The 26,849-nt window shown below is 37.4% G+C and overlaps 1 protein-coding gene across 1 annotated transcript in view; it reads right to left on the reverse strand.

Annotated features, from left to right (window-relative positions):
• Positions 1 to 26,471, reverse strand: part of LOC136246376 (uncharacterized) — a 103,096-nt gene extending 76,625 nt beyond the window's left edge. The window contains exons 1-10 of the mRNA XM_066037771.1: positions 26,348 to 26,471; positions 25,503 to 25,820; positions 24,312 to 24,605; positions 17,932 to 18,276; positions 17,559 to 17,876; positions 15,824 to 16,147; positions 15,445 to 15,768; positions 7,411 to 7,578; positions 7,043 to 7,318; positions 171 to 443 (exon numbers count right to left, since the gene is read on the reverse strand). Coding sequence (XP_065893843.1) covers positions 171 to 443; positions 7,043 to 7,318; positions 7,411 to 7,578; positions 15,445 to 15,768; positions 15,824 to 16,147; positions 17,559 to 17,876; positions 17,932 to 18,276; positions 24,312 to 24,605; positions 25,503 to 25,820; positions 26,348 to 26,471 — 2,764 coding nt within the window. The remainder of the gene's footprint in view (positions 1 to 170; positions 444 to 7,042; positions 7,319 to 7,410; positions 7,579 to 15,444; positions 15,769 to 15,823; positions 16,148 to 17,558; positions 17,877 to 17,931; positions 18,277 to 24,311; positions 24,606 to 25,502; positions 25,821 to 26,347) is intronic.
• Between the last annotated feature and the right edge of the window lie 378 nt (positions 26,472 to 26,849).

Raw genomic sequence — 26,849 nt, forward strand, 5'->3', positions numbered from 1 at the left:
TAGTGGATACATCAATATTCAGCATGCAATAAACCTATTGATATTCAAAGCACAGTATTCCAAGTAACAAACAGAAATAATATAATGCATCAGACTGGAAGTATTCTGTTAAAATTTACTGATCATAATGACTGTACTGTACAGTGTATGCACACATATACGTACTGTACCTTCCTCTACTTCCAGTGTGATATTTTTGCTGATTGTTTGAAAACTGTTCAAATAGCAAGTATACAATCCCATGTCTTCTACTCCAGGATTTGTAATACTTAAAGTGTGGTTGAGATTTTGTGGTGAAAATGTGAACTTCTCTGACTCATATAAGTTATCTCCATTAAAAATCCAACCAACTGTTAGAGTATCAGGAGTTGGAATACAACGAAGGGTAACAGACTGGCCCTCTAGTACTCTAATGCTTTGTGCATTCTCTTGCAACAGTGGAACTATATAGAATAAAGCAATAAAGTGCATGGTTACACTAATAATCAAAATCTATTCCGTATTGTGGTTGTTGAGTGCAATGATTTTACTGTCCAAATTGTATTTGTATCTGCTTGTAAGAAAAGACCAAAAAGGAGTTTGCAGAGCGATGCAGTAACAAACACAGTATACCCAGGTTTTGATATTTCTACTTTTAAAAACAATACTTGTGCCAAAAACAGCCCAGCTGTAAAAAAAGGCGAGGCCAAGAATGCACAAGTACATGTTCATGGAGTAACCAAAAGACATGATATCAAAATCTGGCCAAGAAAGCATTTACAGTATAGGCACTTTTGTGCATTCATTTTCTATATGCTTCACATTATCACATCCAGCTAACTGTACATGTGTGCTTGCAATATAAACAATACTACTGAGATGATAAAAGATATTACACTGCATTGTTACCAAAATTAATTTATCTAAAAATTTACTACTTGGCCATCTTTTTGCACCAAATTCACTTGGCACCAAATTCACCTAAATTGTCGTTATTAAAATTTAACCATTAACCTACCATCACAGCCATTTCTTGGCCGCCACCTTGGATTTCACATCTTTTTTCATCATGGCCTTTTTGGGGGCCGCACCTTTTTTTACAGCTTGGCTGTTTTTGATTAGATTTAGTGTAACACCAATTGTTTACCAGCATTTGTGACTGGATTTTGGAAAAACGATCCAAATCGCACATTAAAAGTTTCAAGATAAACGGTTTTAAAGAATTGAAGCCAGCATAACTCTCCAAGGATAGCAAGCACGCGTATGAAATTTACACAAAGATGCATCAATCTGTTACCTTTCAAGCCACTTCCAGTACTTGTAGCTGCTTGTACAGTTTCCTGCCAAATAAGATAGAAAATCTGAGCAGTTGGACGAGCAAAGTAGTATCACGAGTGCTAACAAAGGGGTGGAGGCTGGGGGGTGGCGGGGAGGGCAAAAGATAGGCCTCAAAATGGAGGCAGACCACGATTGGAGTCCAGACACGAGATTACAGGGCTGTGCTGGCTCCTTAGTGGCTGATATGTAGCAAAATCTACAGAGAACACGTCTGGCCAACATTATAAGGCTGTCCACCAGTAAACCACTGATTCTTGCCAAGCCAGGTCCTTCACAAGGCCTGAAACCGCCATTTGGGCACTCCACACCACCCAGAAAAGACGTCTATTAAAACCAGCCTCGTGTAGTTTGAGTAGTGCTGAGGGTCAAAACTTGTAGTACGATAGTGTAGCTATCCACTGGTGGTGTTAGTTTGATTTTGCCTGATGTGCGATTTGGTTCGGTTCTGTAAAATCTGGTCACATTTACTTCTAGAGAGTTCTCGTACAGGTCATTCACCACTGATGTTGGGGCCTCTGTTAGTACATTACCGGAAAGAGTATCGCAATTACAATTACTTTCTCTCAACCCTCTGTGCTTTAAATCGAAAAGTTCAAGCTGTTAAAGCAGTTGGCACTGATGGGGAAAAGAATTTAGTTGATGCTGTCTTAGATAACTTTCATCAAGCTGCTCACATCCGATGTTTTATACATTTGCAACAAAATGTTGAGCTCCATCTTCATGAACAGAAGTTTCCAACCTCTACAATTAAAGAATATGTTCATGCTGGTCTGGCACTAGTGGAACTTATCATGAGGGACTGGTTGACTGTTGTGATAGTATTACTTTTGATACATTGCTGAGATCATTAAAAGAGAAATGGGATAAAATGGAAATTGAAGCTTTTAACAATCACAAATCCCATAAACCACTGTTTTATGGGTGGTTTGTAAAATATAAGTCTGAAGATTTTTGTAACTGTACATTACGAAATTTCAGAGAAGATGTAGGTCTTGGCTCACCCCCTAAAGCTTTTTACACCAATAACAGCAAGTCAATAAATGCACTGATAAAAGAATGTACAGGGTATAAAAAGCACCAGTGGGCTTTGTTTAATGACAAAATGAAGGAAGCCATTCAACAACAGCAACGTGAGATTGAGAAAGCAATCATTGGCTAAGGTGAATATAAACTACGACCTCGATATTCTTCTTTAACAGTTTCAGTTGAGAAGTGTTTCAGAATGTCCGAAGAACAACGACGGAGGCACATCAACAGGCTAAATACTGCTACTGTGTACCAACACTCCAACTCTGAATGTTTGCTTTCAGAAGCTTGTGAGCAGCCATCAACAACAGCTATTTCTGAACAGCCATTAAGTTCAACAATTTCTAAGCAGTCATCAAGCGCCAAAGGTTCTGAGCTGCATTTAACTCCAATCCTCTCTGAAGAGTCCTCCACTTCAGCTGTATCTGGACAGGAATTGACTTCAGCCAGTACATAGTCATGCAAGAGTAGCAATGACACAGGATATAACAATTGGATGATTTGCAGGTGAACAATCTGCTGGAGGAGAGGTACAAACACTTTCTGTATGCCTGAAAGATGCTGTAGCTAGTACACATTTCCCCTACACAACCGTGGAAGGTATTTGGAAGAAGGCAACTTTACTAGTTTCTGAAGTTAATGCTGTTGTTCCTGCGCCAGGGTTAGGTCCTAAAAAAAGATGGTGAAGTCCAAATCTGGATCTACTCCATATCTGATATTTGTTAATAGAGTCAAATGTGAATGTGATGATAAATGCCCTCATTTTAAGTCTATCAAGTTGTGCTCTCATACAGTTGCTGCTTCAGAAGTGAATGGTGAATTGAGAGAATTCATAAGTTGGTTTAAAACCAAGAAGAGTTCTGATTCTCCAAATCTTGTGCAATTAGGAATGCACGGAATGCCAGCTGGTGCTGGTCGTAAGTCTGACAAAGTTACTAAAAGGAAGCAAACATCAAAACGTGTAGCTCCATCAGATGATAACCGAGTACCCTTAGACACTACTCCTCGATTCCAAGCTTTAATACAGGATAATTACACCTCGAGTACTATTGTTTCTTCTAATAGTCCATTTTCCTATGACTATACTACAAGTCCGCCATCACAGTACAGTTATGTTCAACTTGACAGTCATGGACCATCAAGTGGAGGGCCATCAACAAGTGGAGGGTTCCCACCCCTTCTATACCATATCCTGCTTACCCTCCATGGATGTGGTCTCCACCACCATGGGTGAACCAAAATTCTTTTCTTTCATCTCCACCTGTCACTGGGGTCGATCCGTACAAAGTATGTTTTAAAGGTGGAAACATTTCTATTTGTAATGGATGTCGCAACAATTTCTCACAAGCCGACAACATTGTTCTTCAACATGAAGAGTTTCGACACTACACGAATCCACAATCTGGCTTGCCTGCCTCAAAATTGGCAATGCATATTACCACCCAAAGAGACTTTGTATAGAGTTAAAAACAGGAGTGCGATTTGATGCAAGGAATTTAGTCATAGCAGACAGTATTAAAGAACAACTTACAACAACTTACAACAAACCACAGGCAGTACTTGTCCCAGGAGTTTAGATTACCTTGATACCATGTAGTTGCTGGACATATTATTATATGTCGTGACTACGTGTATGTCTTTTTTTCATTTAGTGTTTGCTGTTACTGATAATTGTGTCTCTGTCAATATTCTTTTGTGATGTTATTGCACCTCATTTCAATTCAACAAACTTTGAATAGCATTAGCAGCTCCCATCATGAAAACAAATCCGTTAGTTGACTACTGCACTTAGCTAACCTTAATTGAAGGAGAACGTACAAAGGGCAGCATAATTAATCTCGAAGCACTAGCTATTTGTGCAGCTCACGACACCTCGTGGTGAATAGCCAGTTCCATTTAATGCACTAGAATCTATTCAGAGCACACCATGTTTTGGTAGTTATTTAATGCGCACCATGTATCTTGATTCTGCAACGAAAGATGGATCAATTCTATTCTATTTGACATTCTACAACAAAAGATGGATGAAAATCGTTAGTTCTTCGGAATTCCTGTTTAGTGATCACCGATCCTGGCAAAATTTGGGTGCAACTCAGCGCTGGATTTCTTGCCTGAAATGTTGTAAGGTAGCTACGTACATGTATAAACTGTTGTAGAATTTGTTTGGTAGTTAATTAAGAATCTGCTAAGCAGCCCTTGGCCTTATTCCGTTATTCCGCTATTCCGTGGAATACAGTCTCCCATTTAATATGCCATAAAACTACGTACAGTGCTTAAACTAGTGTAAGAGGTACTGGACAACCAGTAGATTCCTGCAACTTCACAACATGAGGTTTGAGAACACACCCATTAATGATCTTGGTTGATTAATAACCATCGAGCGTGTGGACCATGCATCTTAACAATCCATTTATTCAATCATAATGACCACACCTTTCAATTAGTGGTCTAACTGTAATTATAATGTTAGCACAGTGAAATAGTGAAACACACCCCTGGTAGAGAGACTGACTCAAGATACTCTAATACAGCAGTCACTCTAACAGAACAGTCACACATGTATTGCTGTATGCTATAAAATCAGACTAGTAATCAAAAACATAAAGTAGGCATCCAAGTGATAAAAGTAGTGAAAGAAGAGATGAATGATAGTATTATGGCATAGCTTGGTGGGAAAATCCCTACTTTGGCATTGAACAAAATAACTTTTATAACATGCCAATGTTGGGATTTTCTCACAGAGCTATGCTGTAATACCATCATTCATCCCTTGTTTCACTGCTTAGATCCCTACCTCAACTGTTGAATTAATAATACACTGATCTCCTTTAAGATTTGTATTTGCCATTGTTCTTACAGATATTAGTTGGAAGGAACCTAGAGCCTACAAGATATTCAAGTAAATACATTACTCGATTCAGTTGGAGTAGTGGCTTACATGAACAAATTCAGTAGCACTGAGAAGTCCTCTAATACAGGCAAGAGCAAGTGAGTATTGTAAGGCTTTAAAAATATTAGTATAGATGATTCAGGTGTGTAAACAATTTAAAATGTGCTTCTTCCAGTACAAAACCATTTGGCATGAACACAAGTTCACCTCATATGTTCAACTCTTTGATATTCGTGTATTTGCCAGGGGCTCAGTTAAATGTTAACCAACTACATAGTATATGGTACAAATGAATATACTATATAGTCATTATTAGTGCTATTCCAAACAGCATCTACCTAGAATTACTTCACTTGCTTCTTGATATGATCTAACAATCAGTTCAACTGATTGCTAGATACACTGTGTATATGCATTGGCACAGCAGAAACTAGGCGTTTTAGATTTCTAAGGAGTTCAAAATATGCCATGATCTCTTCAGTATGCAATTGCACTTGAATAGTGCACAACCAAACCATATTTGTAATCAGCAACAGGCAGCTGTCCAACTATATTAATAACTTCAGGTTTGTGTTCAGAACACAATGTGGAACAAGTTGGGTTGCCAGCATGTACCCTTAACTGCTAGAGTGAAAGAACCTTCTGCTTTCTTAACTCCATATGGATTCTTTCAGTATACGGTGATGCCATTCAGGATAAAAAAATGCTCCCAGCAGCATTTTGATGCATGATCAAAACAGTCATTGCCAGTCTCCAGGGATGTGAAGTTATGTGGTGATTTATGCAGTGAGCTGGGATGAGCATCTAGACCATACGAAGCAGTTCTTTCTTAGGCTGTGTGAAGCCCACATAATGGTTAATCTGGTTAAGACAGAATTGGGATGCACCCATGTTGTATACTTAGGACTTGTTGTTGGTCAAGGCCATGTCAAACCAGTAGATGTTAAAGTGGCAGCTGTTATGAAGTTCCCTATTCCTGCAAATCAACAAAAGCCAATGCGTTTTCTAGTAATGGCTGGCCATAGGAAATTTCTCACTTGTTGCTGAACCCCTTACACACTTTCTTCATAAGGATCAAAAGTTTGATTGGGGTATGAAGTGTACAGAATCTTTTAAGAAGATAAAGAGTTTGCTTATGTTTGCACCTGTGTTAGTAACTCCACAGTTTGACAAACCTTCTACTGTATATTGATGGTTGATGTCATGACCTTGGAATTGGTGCTGTGTTGGTACAAGAAGATCATTGTGGTGTGGAGCACCCTATTGCTTATTTTTCACAGACATTCAACAAGAGCCTACAAAATTACTGCACAAGTAAGAAGGAAATGTTGACACTTATACTAGCACTCCAACACTTTGATTTTTACTTATCACCCGATGTTAGTATTTATGGATCATAATCCTCTGAAATTTCTTAACAGACTCAGGGACAAGAACCAATGATTGTTGAGATAAATCATAGCACTCCAAAGGTATGACTTAATTATTAAGCACATACTGGGCAAGGATAATGAATTAGCAATTGCCCTGTCAAGAGGACTGGACATTTCATAGTAGAAGCTATAGTTATAATTGTACTAGTTGTTTATTATGCTAGGCCATTCGTACATGGTTTGTATATAGGTTGCGTTTTGTCACTTTAAGGGGAGTATGTTTCACTGTATTGTGTGTAATATTATTATTATAAAAGTGTGTTTGCCTGGATGGGCAGTGGGCATTAACTAGTGCCAATTGTTGAGAACAAGGTGACCAGTCGGCTGTAACAGTACTTACACAACTGTACATGCATAATAGCAGTAATATACTCACCAACTGTTAGATTGTAAGACACATATCCATTAAATTGTTGGTTTGAAACATTACAGATGTATACTCCAGTATCACTCAACAAAGTGGAGTCTATGGTCAATATGGAGGTTAGCTGGGTACCATTTCTGTTAGTCCTAATGTTCACTCTGTCATCACTGATAGGAAATGACCAACTCAGTGACAGCATAGGAGTACCCCTTGCAACACAAGTATAATTGACGCTATCCAATACATTCACAGCTTGACTAGAGAATATGTCTGATGGCAATTCCAAAACTAAAAAAGGAAAAAAAAAAAAAAAGATCTTATACACTATTATACAACATCGATAGTAGTAGAGAACAAAACAGTGACTATAATAGGCTTACTAGACATCATCATCCACTGCCTACTCTCTTGACAAACCCACAATTCAGTTACATTGTGATATGTGATGACACATGTATCCCCATCACGACCATATCCTGATATACCAGATTGACAGTTTGTTATTACTGATCCTTCAACTGTTGTTGTAATGTTTTCACACATCACACCTACACATGCACACAGATCATTTACACTTTAAGAATATTAAGCTACACACCATTTGTGCAGCATTTTGTATAATATTTTATGTCTATACTAACAATGTTTCTTAAGGTAATATGCAGTGTATGTGAAAGATTGAAATCAGCATACTTAAATTTCTAACAAATGAGAATGAATCCGCAGGAAATCTGTCTTATCACCCGTGACAGCAGGTACAATTTTTTACCAGCATTAACACAAAGCTATGTAAAAACGCTCTTCAGCTCATTGCTCTAAGCGGTTTGCCTGGTAGGCATGAAAATTATTAGTAATTTATTCATGAATCTCAATCGCGTAATTGTTACACACCTTTGGTTTCGTGTCATATCTCCATGATCTTAATTTCGATTGTTTTCAAACCACCAAAAGGCACTACTACAATGGTTGATCTATCCACAAACTGATTTCAACTCATTCCAAGAAGCGGTTTACCCTGTAGGCGTGACAACAAATCGATCTTGTTGTACACGAATAATCAGTAATAACTCCTGAACCATTCATCAAATTTGCACCAAATTTGATACTAGGATTCGTCGTTGGACTCCCTTTATGTGTGCCAGATTTCAAAGTGATCAGAATATGCTTTTGTGTTTTATAGCACTTTTTCAAAGTGTGTGAAAAGACAAAGAATAAGAATAAGAAAAATTAAAATGAAATTTTGGCCACTCATATCTCGGAAATGGCTAAGGCGATTTTTTTCAAGTTTGGTATGTGGGGTGGCAAACCTGGCGGGCACCTCTGCAGCGAAAATGGCTCCAATTGGAAGAAGGATCACGAAGCTACAAAGGTGTGAAAATTGCGTTTTCTTTCTTCCTGTCAATACCGTATAGCGGGTTATTTTCGAAACAGAAATTTTCGCACAAGAAGCAAAATCTGAATTTCGAAAGATTTTAATTTCGAAGAGTGCATATTTCGAAGTCCGGATGGATTTCAAATAAACGGAAATCCGTGTCACAAATTATGAAGATGCGTGAATGTTTGCCGAAAACTGACTTACTGATGGAATAATCCCCATTCCTGTGCACTGGAGAGAAAACTGAGGGAGTCTCGGGTGGAGTGAATTCACTGGTACGATCATGCTCGATCATATACCATAGATTCTAGAGCAGACGGCCATTCTGGAACCTGTTTTCTGGTTATTGGTACAGTAACGATACAGTTTACCCATTATCATCAACAATACTGAGCTACAACTCGAAGAATACACGAACGAATCGCCGAAAGTTGGACGGTTACTTTCACTTGTGGGAATTTATTTTTGAAAAACGACCGGACGTGGGTATTTATTTTCGAAGAGAAGGGCCTCTTCGAAATATCCGAAAATAAAAACCTTTCGAAAATTACCAGCTATACGGTATACTCATGGTGTGGCGCGCCGACTTCTTGGGCCGCACGACACACTACCATGTGTCTAGATATTAAGCATTTAGTGCAATGTAGCTTGCCAATGGTGGTTGAAGCTATGTGCACCAAATTTTCACACGTTTTACACAAATTCATTACCTTCCAGAGTACCCACTGTACAAGTTGCAAACAGCTACGTTTCCTGTCATTTTAAATAGTTTTAAAACCAAGGTTGATTCTATCAGGCCAGCTCCAAAGAGGTTAGTTATTCCAGGTTATTCCGATATTCCAGGGTAGTTACATGTGTGTTTAATTTAAGGTAAAGTTTAGTACCTGCTTGTTCTTTTACAGGTCTCACTTAATCTTGTGTCATCATGCAGGCATCTCGCAAAAAATCATCACTGGTGTTAAACTATTTTTAGTAATGTCTTGATGTTGATTAAAGTTGTGTTACATGTTGTAATAGCATTGTTGTATGTTTATCATAAGGCAAATCATGGATTTCATGGCCATCTTATCCATGAAATTTAAATATTGTGTAAGTTGTGTGGAACAACCCCAAGTCACCAGCAAACCACGAGCCACATTACAGCAATGTGTTACAAAACTTGAAAGCCATGGTACAACAGAAGCTCATACAGTCACCGGCAAACCACATTCAATTACAAAATTTTGTTGCACCATGGTATGTGCATAATGATTAATGGAAGCCACAACACAAGATCCATGCATGATGCACACTACATAGAGGTGATAGGTGTTTACCTCTATAGGCTTATTGCCCTTTGTATTCACCTTACCTTTTAGTCTGGTACATTGCAGACCCTATCCACTGGGGAATAAGCCCCAGTGGATAGGGTCTGCAATGTACCAGCCCCAGTGGATAGGGTCTGCAATGTACCAGACTACTTACCTTTGTGGTTAATCTATTAATATGGATTATGCTTAAAACACCTGCTCTTGTGACTTTGTTTTTCACACCTTGTTTATTATGAATATGACGATTATAAATACTCTTCAAACCTTACACCTGGTAATTCTAAATGCAAGCATAGGGTGTAGCACTATGAGTCTAAAAGATTAAAATGCCATTCCTAAGGAACATACGGTTCTGCATGCTTTCACAACTTATTTAGAGTTTGTGTTGACATCATGCTTTTAAAAGTCATTGTAGGGATTAGAGGTTTGATCGAAGAAAATACACGTATGGGCAAACCAGGATTAAATAATGTCAGTGCTAGATGGACTGCACAAACACGGCTGTGTTGACTGGTATAACGTGAGAGTAGGTGTAACATAAGGTAGACAAATAAAGTAAAATTTGTGCAAATATGTCAATTTTTTTTATTTTAGCGAGGCCTACATTTTATTTTAGCAAGGTTGCAAGAAAACTACGAAGATGACTCCCAAAAATATTATCTAATCCAAAACAGCCAAGCTGTAAAAAAAGTGTGCGGCCTTCAGAAAGGCTATGGTGAAAAAAGATGTGAAATCCAAGGTGGCGGCCAAGAAATGGCTGTGATGGTAGGTTAATGGTAAAAATTTTAATAATGACAATTCAGGTAAATTTTGTGAAGCGGCACAAAAATTCACCTGAATTGTCGTTATTAAAATTTTTACCATTAACCTACCATCACAGCCATTTCTTGGCCGCCACCTTGGATTTCACATCTTTTTTCACCATAGCCTTTCTGAGGGCCGCACACTTTTTTTACAGCTTGGCTGTTTTGGATTAGATTTCATTTCTTTTTGTATTTGTATACCCCAAAGCCGGCCTATGGCCAGCTTTGGGACTTTTTTAACCTATGTTTTTTTTCTTTACTACAGGAAGAAGAAAAGATGAAGTAGATGTACTTTTAAATATTTTATCAGTAAATGTACAAATTATATATATGTGACCGGATTTGCGAAAAGGGGTCTTCCACACACATCCAATTTACGAACTTTGGCAGTTCATAATGTCAGATAGGAAAGTATTGCCTTGAAATTTGGACAGTGATGAGTAACAACATACATAGGTTAATACATGAACAAAATTTCAGGTTAGTATCTTCTTTGAGCACAAAGGTATGGTCATTCAAGTTCATAGAATTGGATGTGTGTGGAAGACCCTTTTTCGCAAATCCGGTCACATATAATACATATGTGACCAGATTAGCGAAAAGGGGCCTTCCACACATCCAATTTGCCAACTTTGACAATTGATAACTTCAGATTGGAAAGAGCTATTGCCTTGAAATTTGGGCAGTGGTGATTTCTTTGCAGCTGAACTCTCTACATGATGGTTTCTTTGTAGCTGAACTCTCTACAAGGTAATTTCTTCTAGCTGATCTCTCTACAGGGAGATTTGTTTGTAGCTGAACTATCTACAAGGTAACTTCTTCTAGCTGATCTCTCTACAGGGTGAATTGTTTGTAGCTGAATTCTGCACAGGTGATTTGTTTGCAGCTGAGCTCTTTACGGTTTCTTTGTAGCTGAACTCTCTACAAAGTAACTTCTTCTAACTGATCTTTCTACAGGGTGATTTGTTTGTAGCTGAACTATCTACAAGGTAATTTCTTCTAGCTGATCTCTCTACAGGCTGATTTGTTTGTAGCTGAATTCTGTACAGGTGATTTGTTTGCAGCTGAGCTCTTTACAGAATGGTTTCTTTGTAGCTCAACTCTCTACAAGGTAACTTTTCTAGCTGATGTCTCTACAAGGTGACTAGTTTGTAGCTGATCTCTCTACATGGTGGTTTCTTTGTAACTGAACTTTCTACAAGGTGACTTCTTCTAGCTGATCTTTCAATAGGGAGATTTGTTTGTAGCTTCACTCTCTACAAGGTAACTTCTTCTAGCTGATCTCTCTACAGGGAGATTTGTTTGTAGCTGAACTCTACAGGCGATCTGAATTCTGTACAGGTGATTTGTTTGCAGCTAAGCTCTTTACAGAATGGTTTCTTTGTAGCTGAACTCTCTAAAAGGTAACTTCTTCTAACTGATCTTTCTACAGGGTGATTTGTTTGTAGCTGAACTATCTACAAGGTAATATCTTCTAGCTGATCTCTCTACAGGGAGATTTGTTTGTAGCTTCACTCTCTACAAGGTAACTTCTTCTAGCTGATCTCTCTACAGGGAGATTTGTTTGAAGCTGAACTTTCTAAATGATGGTTTCTTTGTAGCTGAACTCTCTACAAGGTAACTTCTTCTAGCTGATCTCTCTACAGGGTGATTTGTTTGTAGCTGAATTCTGTACAGGTGATTTGTTTGCAGCTGAGCTCTTTACAGGTTTCTTTGTAGCTGAACTCTCTAAAAGGTAACTTCTTCTAACTGATCTTTCTACAGCGAAATTTGTTTCTGGCAGAATTTTCTACAGGGTGATTTCTTTGCAGCTGAACTCTCTACATTGTGGTTTCTTTGTAGCTGAACTCTCTACAAGGTAATTTTTTCTAGCTGATCTCTCTACAGGGAGATCTGTTTGTAGCTGAACTACCTACAAGGTAACTTCTTCTAACTTATCTTTCTACAGGGCAATTTGCTTGTGGCAGAATTTTATACAGGGTGATTTCTTTGCAGCTGAACTCTCTACATGGAGGTTTCTTTGTAGCTGAACTCTCTACAAAGTAATTTCTTCTAGCTGATCTCTCTACAGGGTGATTTGTTTGTAGCTGAATTCTGTACAGGTGATTTGTTTGCAGCTGAGCTCTAAACAGAATGGTTTCTTTGTAGCTGAACTCTCTAAAAGGTAACTTCTTCTAACTGATCTTTCTACAGGGCAATTTGTTTGTGGCAGAATTTTATACAGGGTGATTTCTTTGCAGCTGAACTCTCTACTTGGTGGTTTCTTTGTAGCTGAACTATGTACAAGGTAATTTCTTCTAGCTGACCTCTCTACAGGCTGATTTGTTTGTAGCTGAATTCTGTACAAGTGATTTGTTTGCAGCTGAGCTCTAAACAGAATGGTTTCTTTGTAGCTGAACTCTCTACAAGGTAACTTCTTCTAGCTGATGTCTCTACAAGGTGACTAGTTTGTAGCTGAACTCTCTACATGGTGGTTTCTTTGTAACTGAACTTTCTACAAGGTGACTTCTTCTAGCTGATCTTTCAATAGGGAGATTTGTTTGTAGCTTCACTCTCTACAAGGTAACTTCTTCTAGCTGATCTCTCTACAGGGAGATTTGTTTGAAGCTGAACTTTCTAAATGATGGTTTCTTTGTAGCTGAACTCTCTACAAGGTAACTTTTTCTAGCTGATCTCTCTACAGGGTGATTTGTTTGCAGCTGAGCTCTTTACAGAATGGTTTCTTTGTAGTTGAACTCTCTACAGGTGATTTGTTTGAAGCTGAATTCTGTACAGGTGATATGTTTGCAGCTGAGCTCTTTAAATAATGGTTTCTTGGTAGCTGAACTCTTTCAAGGTAACTTCTTCTAGCTGATGTCTTTACAGGGTCACTAGTTTGTAGCTGAATTCTCTACATGGTGGTTTCTTTGTAACTGAACTCTCTACAAGGTAACTTTTTCTAGCTCATCTTTTTACAGGGTGATTTATTTGTAGCTGAATCCTGTACAGGTGATTTGTTTGCAGCTGAGCTCTTTAAAGAATGGTTTCTTTGTAGCTGAACTCTCTACAAGGTAACTTCTTCTAGCTGATGTCTCTACAAAGTTACTAGTTTGTAGCTGAGCTCTCTACATGGTGGTTTCTTTGTAACTGAACTCTCTACAAGGTGACCTCTTCTAGTTGATCTTTCTACAGAGTAATTTGTTTGAAGCTGAACTCTCTACAAGGTAATTTCTTCTAGCTGATCTCTCTACAGGGAGATTTGTTTGTTGCTGAACTCTCTACATGACGGTTTCTTTGTAGCTGAACTCTCTACATGATGGTTTCTTTGTAGCTGAACTCTCTGCAAGGTAACTTCTTCTATTGATCTCTCCACAGGGCGATTTGTTTGTAGCTGAACTCTCTACATGGCGGTTTCTTTGTAGCTGAACTCTACAAGGTGATTTTTTCTAGCTGAACTATCCCTTTCCATAGTTGCATGAACTCCCTACAAGGTAACTTCTTCTAGCTGATCTCTCTACAGGGTGACTTGTGTGTAGCTGATCTCTATACAGGTTTCTTGTTTCTAGCTGATCTCTTGAATTCTCTTCAGGGTGACTGCTCTATTAGGATGACTGCTCTATTAGAGTATCTCGATCTTGCACTTGCTGCACCAAGTTGGATTTCGTGTTATAACTCCGTGGCTTTAAGTCTGATTCTTCTACACCATTGATGAGCCTTTCTAAGATGATTACTCCATCTGTACAACGATTTTCAAAGCATTACCCCAAGCGGTTTATCTGGTAGGCGTGGCAAGCAGTCGTTTTTTTTAAGCTAATCTCGATTGCGTAATTGCTACACACTGTTGGTTTTTTCGTTGTATCTTCCTGTTTTTTAGCTCGATTTCTTTCAAACCACAAAAGGTTTAAGGTTCAATAGTTAACCTATTCACCCACCGATTTTCAGCTTCTTCCCATACGCGGTTTACCCTGTAGGCGTGACAACATATTGGTGTTATTTTTCGTGAATAATCGCTCATAACTCTTTGCCTGTTTATCGTATTCCAGCCAAAGTTGGTACCGAGATGCGCCTTTATATTCCCCTTCTGTGTGCCACATTTCAAGGCAATCGGATATGGCGTTCGAGTTTTATAGCAGTTTTTGTAAGTGTGCGACAAGAAAAAGAAAAATAAGAAGGAAAACAAAACGAAGAAACTGAGCCAATTTTTGAAGTCGCATATCTCGGGAACGCGCGAAGCGATTTCGCTCAAATGTGGAATGTGGAGTGCTGCAGTTGGGGGGCTTGTACACAGCAAAAATCGTCTTGTTTCATCAAGGAAGCACAGAGCTACGGAGGTGCGAAAATTGCGTTTTCTTTCTTCCTGTCAATATACTCACGGGTGTTACGCGCCGGCTTCTTGGGCCGCACGACACACTACCGTGTGTCTTGATCATGTAATGCAATACAAATCTATTGACAGATGTTGCATAATCCAGCACTAATATCGCAAAACCAACCCTACACGTAAATAACTCACAGTAGTGGCTGCGTGTCTTTTTTATGGGCATGCACTTTGTAGTTTCTTGGCGGCATGACTCACTACCATGAGTCTTGATATTGTTAATGTTGTACATTGACATATTCAACTGTCATTATTACATCTAAATTGGATGTATATATCAACACCAATGGTGATTTTAAAGATTTGTTGAGGAGTACCACAAACTCAAATTAAAATTGAATGACTGTACTTTAGAGTTATTCACCGTTTTATTGGATTATCTTGAAGTTTTCGTCAATACTTAATCAAGCCTGAGAGAACTGTAGTGAGATTGCCCTGTACACCCGCTATATGTCTTAATGAGTCCAGCATATTAAATACAGATTCTCCATATGAATTTTGTATAGTAATATGCATACATAACATTACTGTATAACTAAAGCTCCCTTTATGGAAAACCACTAGCTAACCTTCAACAATAAACTTAATAAAGTTAGTGCTAACTCCAGCAGGATTACTCACAGTAAGATTAAACTGTGATGTATAATTTGGTTGTATATTACTAATAGTTAATGTGTACATTTGTGCAGTCATGTTGTATTGAAAGATCAATGTGTTGTTATCAAACATAGTGTTGTTGGTGATGTCAGTAGTAACCCCTTGTCTAGTCAGTAACCATCTCACATTATCATTAGTGACTAGTGGAAATGAATTGTTAACAATAAAACTCAAAACTGCACTCATTCCTTCTACTCCAACTACCACACTATTAACTGGTATCACTAATGGAGGAACTGCAGGACAACAAACAATGCATACCTTTATAACACATGGAGCTTATGTGTTTACCTTGTACAACCAATTCAACATGCTTAACATTAACGGCATGAACATTATTAGCCACACCATTACTAGCAGTACAATTGTACACTCCTTGATCGTGGAATCTCTCAGTAGAGTTGATGACCAGAGATGATGTAACAATGTACATGTCACTATCAACCATTGTAGTAACAGTTATCATATCAGTGTTGTCATTGAGGAAGTCATCATCTCCTACTCTACTCCATACTAACTGAGGAATAGGATTACCAAATGATGTACAATCAAACTGAGCTGAGAATGTTTGGTTGACTGTAACATCTACTGGTGGTTGTGTGATGTTAGCTGGAACTGTTGACGAGTCGACACAGAACATTATAAATGATCGTGAACACTGTATACACAATAACAGGGGTGTAGCTAGCTTTCTGGATTGCCTGGGCACAAGGTCTGGCTGTCCCCATACAATCTATTTAGCAAGAAATGTGAGCCCATCTTTGTGGACTCCTTATTACACATTTGATTTTGAATAACTGTTTAAAAGTGCATACAGTACCTAGCTAGCTATTATACACTGCTGTTTGTGCAGCTTATTAGACTAAGATATTACTGCATGAATAATATAGAAGCTAATATAGAAGCTAAAATTAAGCAATGATGGACTAACTTAGCCTCCAGCCCCAATGTCGGACTTCTTTTTCATTCTTCTGTCGGACACAACGCTTCTGGCAAAATACTTTATAACAACTCCAGCCCCAGCATCGACCCCTTTTTCACTCTTCTGTCTTTTCTACTTGCACACACTGAGCGCTTCAGCATAATTCATAACCAACATTGAGAAAGCTTGAATAAATGATACGGATCCCCCTTAGTCCTGCTTCTAGTAAGACAGGCACCAGAACCGACTGGAAATTTGCCTTTTCTTTCTTTCATCAGTCTATACCATTAGATGTCTAAGATAACAATTACTTTATATCCAGTACTGTTGTCCACTAAGTGGTTTCACCAAATTGCAGCACATAATTTGACTCTCAACCTGAGCTCAAATCTCAAATTTTATCACATGATGCTGGGCATTACATAGAAGTATACTAAATTGACATAGGAATCTTGGCAAACTCAAATATACGCAATTTGTGATGGTACTATTATAGCAATTGTTGGAAACTATCACAAGATGCTCCAAAAATATAGCAAGTGTGTATTTAAGTCTGTATTAATTCAGGGAGTGCCCGAGTGGGTGCCGCTATAACCAGGCTTGCTACCTAGGTACCAGCATTGGCCCATGCAGGCCCAGGTGTAGCTACATACACCCCTGCACAATGATTAACGTTGACATTGAAACTAAACTACATTTATGGTACGTATCACTCAAACGCAACATCATCTCATGAGAGTGCAAGCAATTAAAAGATTCACTAATTAATGGTATGTGCTAATGAGTATTCATCACATTTCTTTTTGGGATGAATACCCACAAGTGAGATGGGTGCCACACTCTTTAATTAGTGGGGTTTTAAATTGCTTGCACTCTCGTGAGATGACGTTGCATTTGAGTGGTACATACTATACCTCAATACTGTATGACATATAGAAATAATTACTTAGACAGACAATGTTGTGTCAAGCAGTCAAGAAAAACCAATAGGGAAGCAACATGCAAGTATGTATTATACCTGGACCAAAACACCAAAATAATTGAAACTGGCTGGTGGTAACCTCTACCACATTCTACACAAATGTACAAAACATATTTACTTACACAACACATTGAGGATGGCACTACTAAAGTAATCATCCACAATATTGACTGCTCTACAAGTATAGTTTCCACTATCATCAGGATGAGTTGTAGTAGTCAGTGTTAGTGTACTGTATAATACTCTATCTCCACTATCCACCTCTTCTATTATCACATTATTAACACCATTTGTTATTATAGTGCTAACTGAATCAGATGTATGCTCATAATACCACTCTATATATGGTTTGGGTACTCCAGTGGCTTTACATCTGAACTGTGTCATAATTGGTGTAGTCACTGTAGAGATGTTAGGTTGTACTGTGATCTCAGGGTGAACTACAATTGGTTTAATCAACTAGTACACATTAGGTACACTAGTTAAGATCCTTACCTTGAACAATCAGTTCAAAAGTAACACTGTCACCATTCCCTACTCCATTAGAAGCCACACAAGTATACATTCCAGAGTCTTCATTCACAGCTGAAAAAAATGTTAGTGTTTGTGATACTGACAAAATGTTTCCACCATTAGTAGAATATGGTACTGGAGTTGATGGGTGACTAATAGTAACATGAAAATCATGTACTGTTGTATAGTTCTGTACTACTCCATCCTTCAACCATACAAAATTCATTGGTGCTGGTATACCAGTAACATTACAAGTTACACTGAACATGTCAGTCTCATTGATGGTGAACACTGAACCATTAACTGGTGATAATATAAACAGCTCCACTATAGCAGAGGAATAGAAAGGTAAATGCATACATATAACTTACAGTATATTAGTGACAGGTTTGTATAATCTTTGCATTAGGGTAGTAGGCTACTTATAGTTGCAAAGGTAACTCTATTCACAGTATAGCTTATTTTGCTGGATCACTGTGTAGTATTATAGCTATAGATGTACTACAACAAGTGTCCATTTCTCCTACAATGTCAGTGCAGACTAATAAAATTACCTTAGACAGCAAGTTTCCCCATATGGTGAGGATTTTAATAAAACAACACTATTGGTTTACAATGAGAAGCTACTCTGCTATACTACATGTAGTTTGTTGCATTTCTGGAGTGCATTTAGGAGCTTGTGAGAGGAGGGGCACAACTAGAATTTGTATGTGTGTGTGTGTGTGTGTTGTGTGAGGCAGCATAGCCAAGTAGCTGGAGTGCCATCCTGGTCATCAAAAAGTCACGATGCCCAGTTATGTTCAATTGCTGTTGTTGTTGCTTCCTTGTGCAAGAAGCTTTACTCACATTGCTCCAGTCTGTCCAGTGGGAACCTGGTGACCTGTAGTCAACTGGGAAGCAGCTCATATCAATGGGTACTTGGTGTTAACCAGTGAAGCAAAAGCCAACTGTCCATGCTTCAGATGGGTAAAGATCCAGGTGGGAATTTGGGCATACATACCTTCACCTGTGGGACATGGAACAGCATCCTGTGGGTTACTAGTCCTGCTCCAGGAGAATTTGACTCATAGTACCTGAGTAGCACACAGGTGTCCCAGTGCTGGTTCACTGGGTAGGCATGACCATGCTAGCACAATAATCAAAGGCTTTGGTTTTACTTTGTATGTGCGTACGTATGTGTGCATGTGTGTGCTTGTGCATGCATACATGTGCATGCACAGAGTTGGGAAGTTACTTCATGAAAGTAATATATTACATAATAATTGCAAATTACTTTTATATCAATATAATATATTACAGTTACATATTACTTAGAATAAAGAGTAAAATATTACATATTAAGTTACTAACTTAATAATATTACATATTACGTTACTAACGTAATAATATTAGTTACAAATATTAAGTTACTAATTTATCTAAGTTACTTTTTTATTAAGGCAGCTAAGTTAAAGTTAACATATAACAATATGAAGTCATGTGATGCACATCAGTCACGTGTACATGCAACACCTGGGCACCATTATAGAAGAAAGGTTAATGGATTAAGGTGATTAATTAATAGTAGAATGGATAATTGGCAGTAAAATCCATTTATAATGCGTTATTTGTTTATTGTTACTTGTAGTATCACTCATTACATTGCGGTAAAGTTACTCATTAATTTTTGCTTCTAGCAACTCGTAACGTAATAATATTACTTTTTCTGTTACTAGTAACAAATTACAGTTTCCAAAAGTAACTTAAAGTTATATTACTGCATTTGTAATATATATTATGTAACATGTTATATTACGTAACACGTTACCCCATCTCTGTGCACGTGTGTGTGAGCCTGTGGGGAAGCAAATGTCCAACTGTCCTGAGTGATGTTATAGAACCTTGGGTTTCATAGCCTCTCTGTGAGACCTCCTGCAGGTTACTAGAGGCTAAGTGGTAAATATGCATCTAAGTGCTGGTTTGCTAGGTGACAATAACTATGCTTTGCATGGCTGCCGCTGCCAGAGACTTTACTTTGTATGGGTGTGTGTGTATGTGTGCATGTGTGTGTGTGTGTGCATGCGTAAGACAGGTAACATTCCCAGATATGAGTAGCTATCTACAACCAATTAAAGTTTGCAATGTATGGGATTTCTGATTATGCTTATCTAATTTGAATTATTGTACCATATAAAGGTGCATATGTTAGTGCTTTGCCATTGGTGAATGATCTTGATGGTCTTGCTAAATTGATTTAATTTACTTAAATTTAATATGGTATCAATACACACGGTAGTGTGTCGTACAGCCAAGAAAGCCAGTGATCACACACACCATGAGTATATTTAAAGGAAGAAAGAAAACAGCTTTTTCATGCGTGCATAGCTTCATGGCTCCTTCTCCAAAGCACACCATTTTAGCATTATAGCTGTCCCCCAGGTAGGGTACACCACATAGCAAATTTCATTACATTCGCAACAGCCATTTGCGAGATATGGGCTTCACAGTTTCATTTTAATTTCTTTGTTTTTTTCTTCTTATGCAGTACGGGGGCTTCGATTTCTTTTCGCACACCTTGCAAAAATTGCTATAAAAATGCAAATGTGTAACTCGATTGCCTTGATCTTTGGCACAAATGAAGAGCATGTAACGGTGGAATCACGACCAAATTTTCTGTGAATCTGAGAAATATTCAAGGAGTTATGAGCATTTATTCACGTAAAAAAAGATCTAAGTTCTGTCACGACTACAAGGTAAACCAAGTATAGAAATAACTTGAAAATTGGTGTGTAAATAGGCTGTTTATCGTAGCAGTGCCTTTTGATAGTTTGAATAGCAATAGATTCACAGCGGCAAAATTATAAAGCAAAAACCAAGCAAGTGTAAAATTGTGGGATCAAGATACTCTAATAGAGCAGTCGCCACGGGGTAAAAAAGTGTGCAAAAAATGTCAAAAAACCTTACCAGAGTTCGAACCAGGGACCTCCATACCTAACACCTGCATCCTTAACCACTGAACCATACTACTTTGGCTGATCACCTCAATTAATTTCTGCTTTATAAATGAAATTTCTGGTTGAAATCTGCCTATAATCAAACGTTTGTAATTTCATAGATCTACCAATAGAAGTACTAGATTGTTCTAGAACATTCTATGTATGTTCTATAAGAAGTCCTCAAAAAATGTGCACTCTATTAGAGTATTACAATACTGTTATCAAATATTGAATTAAATCATGCAATGAAATACATTTACAAGTCTGTCTTCAATAATCATCATTGTATATACAGTGAACATGGAAAAGAAGAAATGTGAGTAAAAACAAACCTCAAAGTCAGCCATAGGCTGGTTTTGGTGTCTTATAAAGTACAAAAAGAAGTGAAATCCACACAAAAACAGCCAAGCTGTGAAAAAATGGTGCGGCTTTAAAAAGCCTGGGTGAAAAAGTGGTGCGGCCTTAAAGTCTGGGTGAAAAAGTTTTGAAATCAAAGGTGGTAGCCAAGAAATGGCTGCAATGACGTTATTGCTAAAAACTTTTAATAATGGCTGTGTGCATTGTTAAAATTTATTAGCAATAACATCATTGCAGCCATTTCTTGGCCACCACCTTTGATTTCAAAACTTTTTTCACCCAGGATTTTTAAGGCCACACCATTTTTCATAGCGTGGCTGTTTTTGTGTGGATATATTACATTATTATAATAGTCAAATGCTTTATTAGAGTATTTCATATAATTTTAATTGTAGTTACCTAAATATTCTATGAATGCTATCCCCCTAGGGACATGTGAGAAGGCTTAAAGCCTGTGAATATGACCTTATAAAATTTACTTTTTTGTCATTATGTTATTAATAGTTGAAACACAGTGGTGAGGGGTTTGCCTGATATATGCACCCAATGCCTGAGGGAGCGCAGCAAATGAAGACAAGGGTGTACATATCCAAATGTGTGCCGCCGGGCATTGGGTGTACATATCAGACAAACCCCAAACAGGTCTATGTTACCAACTGTTATGTAATACTTCTTAGTTTACTGACATTCATGTTACCAACCAATATGTAATACTTCCTAATTAGTGACTTCCTTAAACCACATACAGTTAGCAATTTGTATTTAAATCTGTACAACTGATTTTTATTTTGAGTGTGGGATATGAAAGTGTCAACCTTTGCACTGGACTATGTGAGAATGGCTAAAAATATCTCTCTGGAGTGTGAAATCCGAGGTGAATTGTAGTGGTGCCTTCCACTGAGACATGTTTTGTTGTCAAAACATTGATGTAGACAGACTATAAGACAATGGAACATGTGGCGCACTGCTAGAAAACAGCAGAATTGATGGTTCTAGTCTTAATGTTGTGTTGAATATCAAAGAAGAATCATGTGAGTGGCTATATTAGTTTGTATTTTCATATTTCACTAGTAGTAAGATACAATTACTGAAGTGTGTGCTGTTTATTGATTGGTGAAATCTCTTTAAAGGGGGGTGCAGTGCATGTGGAACTGTATAGCATGCACTGTCTAGTGTTTCTTTGTTGGTTTGTAGTGTCTTTTTAAAAATTGTACCAACTGCACTATGTCTATTAGGTTTTATGTAAATGTGAAACATGTAAATAGTGAGGGGAAAGTGTTTCAGTGTGTTGGGTATACTTCTAAAGGGTCTGGAATTTCTGACTGCATTCCAATGAAGTTGTAGCATGGCAAAGAATGCTGGAAGTTGTATTCCAGCTGAGTAGTGGTAACATGGCAAACACTGCGCTTGATGAGTAGTGTACATGAACATTGTATACTGGGATTTGTCTTTGATCTCCCCACTAAAGCTGTTACATAAATATAATTGTCCATTTACTTACTATCAAAAAAAAACAAGGACTGACATAGACCTGAGTCAAATATACTCAATATTTTTCCCAAAATGCTTTCAGAAATTTCCCAAAACTTTCACCATTTATGCTTTTCAGGTGTTCCCATTATGCTTGCATTATGCTCCTAGGTTAGCAACATTTCTTACAATTGTCTAGGATCATTTTAATCATCAAATGCTCTATTAGAGTATTTCGCTACAAAGTGACTGTTCTATTAGAGAGTATTGATCTAATGAACCATGTACAATGCATTTGAGTGCTCTATTGCAATTTTCAGTTTCCATTGACTGCTCTATTAGGGAGTATATGGATCTATTTAAACTCCATAGTTCGAAACATCCACCTAATAAGCTATCATTATGCTGGCATAGCACTCCAGCCTATTATGCTTTTTAATACGCTGGCATATTAGACACAGGCCTATACTGACAGCTGACTGCCATTGCAAACACAGGCCTCTTCATTTCTACAATAAAACAAAATTCTATTTTGAATTTATCCAATGCAGGAAGACGTTACTCAGCAACCCTAAGAATGGCATTTCTAATACTGGGCACTGAATTACAGTGCATGCTCAATTACATTGATACAAATTTAATACACCTGTAATATACCATAATAATTATAATATTTTTTCTTCAATTGTAACTATTTTGACTGTTAAAAAAACAAAGGTAATAATAGTAAACCTCAAAGTTCAGTCTGTCAAGAATGATGACTGACTTCACTTGCAGTTAAATCCCTGACTTCATTGTGGCGGATAGATGGAAACCCGCCACAGAGACAAGTAAAGGCATGCTCCACATAAAAGGGTTTACCACAAACACATGTCTGAGGCAAGTTAACAGGTTGCCATCCAAATTTTAAACACAGGGCATCATGGAACTTAACGTTATTCATTATTGTAGTTGTACACATGATCTTTTGTGTGTGCATTAGTTAGAATATTCTTTCCTGCCTCGTGTATGCAATGTGACAAGAGTAGAGTGGCTTTCTTCGAATGTCCCACTTAATATTACATTACCTTACAATGGATACAATTACAATTACAGTACACACGATCTTAAAATTTAGCTCATTTGTAGTACTGCTTGACCTGCTAAAAATATTTCAAAATCCTTTTGTTCAAATGTCTGACATAATATTTATGACCAATCAAAATTTTTACAATACATTTCCTATGGGGAAGCCATATAAGTACAGTGTTCATTACATCCCTTCCCAAACTTGTAATGGAGCCAAACCATACGTGTCTGTTGCTGACACCTTTGCTGTTACCACTAATCATCTGGTTGGCTGAAATGTTAACTCTGTTGAGAAAAAATCCACTTTTAATTTTAGCTATTTTTCAGGATTGAGCTCAACTTGTACTTATTATATGCATGTTGTTTATACATTATCCATAGTATAATGTGTGGGAAGATACACATAAACAACTGCTGCCAATTTGTTTACAAACCTCTTAAATAGTCAAACTAAGTAAAACATACAAATACACATTATAATTTTATACTTACCTAAGACATCCAAAATTAATGTATCAATTGAAGTGGTACCATTTATGTTTACCAAACAGACTAGAAGTCTGCCATTATCAAAGGGAGTCAATTCTTCCAGTGTGAAATTTGCACTATACACTGCTGAATTACCAACTATGATGGGATCTACATCTTCAAATGTATCCAGTGATAATATTGATATATCCACACTGCTTGTGATACCCCTCACTGTTGTTGCATTACATTCCAGCGTAAGTGCTTTATCAGAAATCTGATCAGTTACAGCTCTCAGATGGACCACAGGACTTGGAACTGCAATAACGGATAAACAATATACATATTACCAATTGGCACATGATTGATAAGACACATGACAGTGCATTGTGTGGCTAAGAAAGCTGGCAAGTCACACTGTGTATTTATTAGAAGGAAGAAAACATAATTTTATGCCTGCATAACTCCACTCCAAAGCATACCATTTTTTGCATTATAACTGTTTGCTAGATAGGCTGGAGGCCACACAACAAATCTGATTAGATACGATGAAGCCATCCATGAGATACAGGCAAATAAAGTTATATTTTTCTTCTTTGAGGGGTTTATGTGGCCTACTTCCTCAAAATGTGTGCTTTATTAGAGTAGTATAACCAACAAGTCATACGCGATTACAGCTTCTGTCTTCAATAACCATCATTGTGTCTAGATATGAAAAAATTGGGTAACAAACTCCAAAGCCAGCCATAGAGTACAAAATATGAAATCCACAAAAAAAAAACAGCCAAGCTGCAAAAAAATGGTATGGCATTCACTAAAAAGTGGTAAAATCAAAAGTAGTGGCCAAGAAATGGCTGCATTGATGTTAATGCTAATGAATTTTAATAGTAATGATGTTCGGACTTAATAAACTTTGATAATGGCTGTGAACATTATTAGTATCTTTTAGTATTAACATCATTGCATCGATTTCTTGACTGCCACCTTGGTCACTATCTTTAATTTCATAACTTTTTACCCAGGTTGCAACCTTTTCCTCACAGTTTGGCTGTTTTTGTGTGGATAAACGTTTGTACCTGTCCAACAATTTGTTTTTATTAACCATGTATTTATTTCAATGCCTCTCTTTTATGATCAAGATGTAACCAGAAAACAATGAATATGCATGCTAAAAATTTATTACCAATGTTAATTGTTATCATGTACAGTACTTACTAATAAGGTTTTGGAGTTCCACAGATAATGAATCAACATCTTCACCAATCTTTATATCACAAGTGTACACCCCTTCATCACCTTCCATCAAATAGTCAAATTGAAGGATTGTTGTATAAGTGTTACCATCAGAAAATGTTGGAATAATGGACACTCTATTGTCTTCTGTTATAACCCCATCAGGTCCTACCCAGGTTAGAGTTATTTCACTTGCATCTGTCCTAAACGCTGTTGTTACTGAACAAACAATGTCCTGCATTTCACCAACCAACGCTCGCATGACTCCAGATGGTTGCAGTGTAATTGTTGGAATAAATTCTGCAAAACAAATACCAAAATAAAGCAATTAGTAATGTGTTACACCATGCTTGTTATTTAAGAAATATAATTGCCACAACAAGCTTTGTAAATTGCATGATCAATAGTAGAGGAAGAAGGTAGATGTTCTTCAACTTTTATTATAAAAACTAGAGCTTATTCAATATAGCATCAAGGCATTTAATATGTGTACGTTGCACTGGTTATACGCTACCATTATATAAGGATTGTACCTCTGTTTACATTCACTTAAGTGCATTCAATAAATCAGTAATATCCATGTACTTTAGACGTATAGTATTTGGTCAACCTTAATAAAGTGAAAACATTATTTGAATGAATTCAGACTAAAAAATCTGTGGAGAAAACATATCCTTATAGAGCCACACCATGGTTGAATTTTTCCTTATGAGTCAAGAAAGTTACACGTTTTCTGGTTTCCCATATACGTACTATACAGATTGAGCATAAACAACTATATTGCTTGAAACTTGTTTTGTAGCTTATAATAACAGTACATGTAATACCTGATAGTTGTAAGTCATATGGTTCACTGGTGTACTCCACACCATCAATGACAACAGAGCAATTTAATATTCCACTGTCAGTTACCTCTATTTCAGTGATGCTAATAGTTTGTTCCACTTCCATGTCAGCAATACATCCAGTAGAACAAGCCCAAATAAAATCACTATCATTAAATGTCAGTGTAGAGTTGACCTCACAGGTGAAAGTGATGTTGGATCCAATCAGGTGTTCAAAAGTATTATTACCATCATCAACAAGGTTACCAGGAGGATCACTTACAATGGTAACAATGATATCTGTGTAATAAAATTAAATTATTAGACTCCATAGTGCTAGACTATATAGTAGCAATCATGACACTTTCTTACAAAAATGCAATTAGTATTGGCCAGAAACCATACTCACAATAAATTACAGTTCTATAAATTGTTCAGTTGTTCAGTATTTACCCTCATTTTACCAGTATAAAAATTGCGATACATACAATGGACCTTACAGTAT

This window comes from Dysidea avara, chromosome 1 (assembly GCF_963678975.1).
Source record: "Dysidea avara chromosome 1, odDysAvar1.4, whole genome shotgun sequence".
Taxonomy (NCBI): domain Eukaryota; kingdom Metazoa; phylum Porifera; class Demospongiae; order Dictyoceratida; family Dysideidae; genus Dysidea; species Dysidea avara.